This window comes from Branchiostoma floridae, chromosome 16 (genome assembly GCF_000003815.2).
Source record: "Branchiostoma floridae strain S238N-H82 chromosome 16, Bfl_VNyyK, whole genome shotgun sequence".
Lineage (NCBI taxonomy): Eukaryota > Metazoa > Chordata > Leptocardii > Amphioxiformes > Branchiostomatidae > Branchiostoma > Branchiostoma floridae.
Window position 1 is genome coordinate 18,796,471 of NC_049994.1, and position 2,444 is coordinate 18,798,914.

The window sequence follows — 2,444 nt, forward strand, 5'->3', positions numbered from 1 at the left end:
TATTCAAATTATGTGTTCCTGTGTCTACAGTTGTTGTCCTGTTAAATGTTGAAAAGACTGCAGGAAGAATAGCTACAATATACTGTAACATAATGCAGAAATTTTCACCGTAGTTTTTAATATGTTAATATGTTACATTTTTCCATGATTTTAGTATGTGACTACAGTCTATGGCGCTACTGCAAACTTAAAACCACCACGAACACTCCATTTTCCCACTACCACAAAAGTAAATCACCACAAACTTAAAAATGCATCTACAATACTTGTATATTATGGTAAATGTGGATCTGAATAAATTCAAAGTCAAAGTCAAAACTGCTGTTTATCCCTGTTGATTGGGAAAGGCAGTGCTGAAGAAGAAGAAACACATAATAATATGTTCAGGCAGCACCTAGGACTTACCATGTAACATGGAAGTAGTTTCTGCACATGCCTGCATCACAGCCAATACACACGCCTGTCCTGCTGAATCTCTCGTCTTCACATAGACAGCAGTCCTAATAGCAAACAAAACAGGATTTCAAACACTCCCTGCCTTAAGCAAGTAAGCAAGCCCTGTCAGACAATTCCTATATCCGGTATCCTCCATATTTTGTAGGAACAGGTTGAGGGCTTAACACTGTCCAAAAGCATTTTAATTTCATCACGCTAAGTTTATCAATAAGAATCTTGCAGTCATGAGCTTACTGTTCCCTACCCTCGAACCCCATGTACTTAGGGTGGGTCCTCCTGATATAAGTTACACTGCTTCAGTTTTAGGGATTCTAACATGACCAACCTTCCTTACCCTTCCTTATCTCAGACACATATAATAATCATGTACCACACAAATGCTACACATGAGTAGCATTTCTTACCTTTGCGGCCCACTGGGAACACAGCATCTCTGCCAGGATGACAGGGTTTCTCCTACACCTGTATTACACAAGTCATGTGCTACACAGTCATGCTACACACATACAACACACAAATTACACATGACAAGTGTTCCTTACCTTTGCGCCCCATTTGGAGTACGGCATCCCAGCACGGGTGACAGCACCAAGTTTCTCCACATCTCCTACACATGTGCACATACTACACACATACCACACATGTATCACACACATACCACACATATACCACACAGTCACATACTACACACATACCACACATATACCACACACATACATGTACTACATGTTCCATACCTTTGCACCCCATTTGGAGTACGGTATCTCGGCCAGGGTGACAGGACTGAGTTTCTCCTACACATGTGCTACACACATACAACACACAAACTACACATGTCCAGCGTTCCTTACCTTTGCACCCCATTTGGAGTACGGCATCTCTGCCAGGGTAACAGGACTGAGTTTCTCCACATCTCCTACACACATACCACACATATACCACACATATACCACACACATACCACACATATACCACACACACACTACACACATACCACACATATACCACACACATACATGTACTACATGTTCCTTACCTTTGCGCCCCACTTGGAGTACGGCATCTCGGCCAGGGTAACAGGACTGAGTTTTTCCACATCTCCGAAAGCCACACCAGGAATGTACAGAGCACAGACCACATGCACCCATCTGATGGAAATGGAAAAAATTTGTATCAGATTCTGTATCTGTACTTATAAATATGCTAAATAAAAAGATGCACCTAGATTGATTTTTAGTTTACAGAATCATTTATGGTACTTCTTTACTGGTCATAGAAAGAAGATCAGAATGCTATATACTGTGTAAAAAAACATCATACACTCAGGTTAATTGTAGAAGGGAAATTAGCTTGCTATTTTTTTCAAACAAGTACAATGACATGTACGATGCACTGTGTACCACGGCTTAACTGCCACTCTTTGGTATAGCATGCAATTCAGAGCCTAAGTAACTCAGACATATTCCAAACATGCTGCTGCTCTCTGGATATTTCCTAATACACAAACCTTAACACATATCATATAATAGTCTTCAGAAGGCTCAATTATGAGAAAGTAACATTTATGACAAAAGATGCCCCCAATTGAACTTTTGTTAAGGTCAATGTATTTTCAGACTTACCTGCCAGCGTCTGTTTGCTTGTAGATCCCCTCCATATTAGGGCACAGCTCACAGGACTGGGGACAAAAAATACAAGGTCACATATGGCAGGCAACACTGGGGTGGCACCATATTAGGGCACAGCTCACAGGACTGGGGACAAAAAATACAAGGTCACATATGGTAGGCAACACTGGGGTGGCACCATATTACGGCACAGCTCACAGGACTGGGGACAAAAAATACAAGGTCACATATGGCAGGCAACACTGGGGTGGCACCATATTAGGGCACAGCTCACAGGACTGGGGACAGAAAATACAGGGTTACATATGGCAGGCAACACTGGGGTGGCACCATATTAGGACACAGTTCACAGGACTGGGG

General features: G+C 42.0%; 1 protein-coding gene across 1 annotated transcript in view; it reads right to left on the minus strand.

The window, feature by feature from the left end:
* LOC118403063 (PHD finger protein 14-like) overlaps positions 1 to 2,444 on the minus strand; it is a 47,101-nt gene that overhangs the window by 13,534 nt on the left and 31,123 nt on the right. Inside the window, exons 8-10 of the mRNA XM_035801500.1 lie at positions 2,079 to 2,134; positions 1,493 to 1,604; positions 406 to 500 (exon numbers count right to left, since the gene is read on the minus strand). Coding sequence (XP_035657393.1) covers positions 406 to 500; positions 1,493 to 1,604; positions 2,079 to 2,134 — 263 coding nt within the window. The remainder of the gene's footprint in view (positions 1 to 405; positions 501 to 1,492; positions 1,605 to 2,078; positions 2,135 to 2,444) is intronic.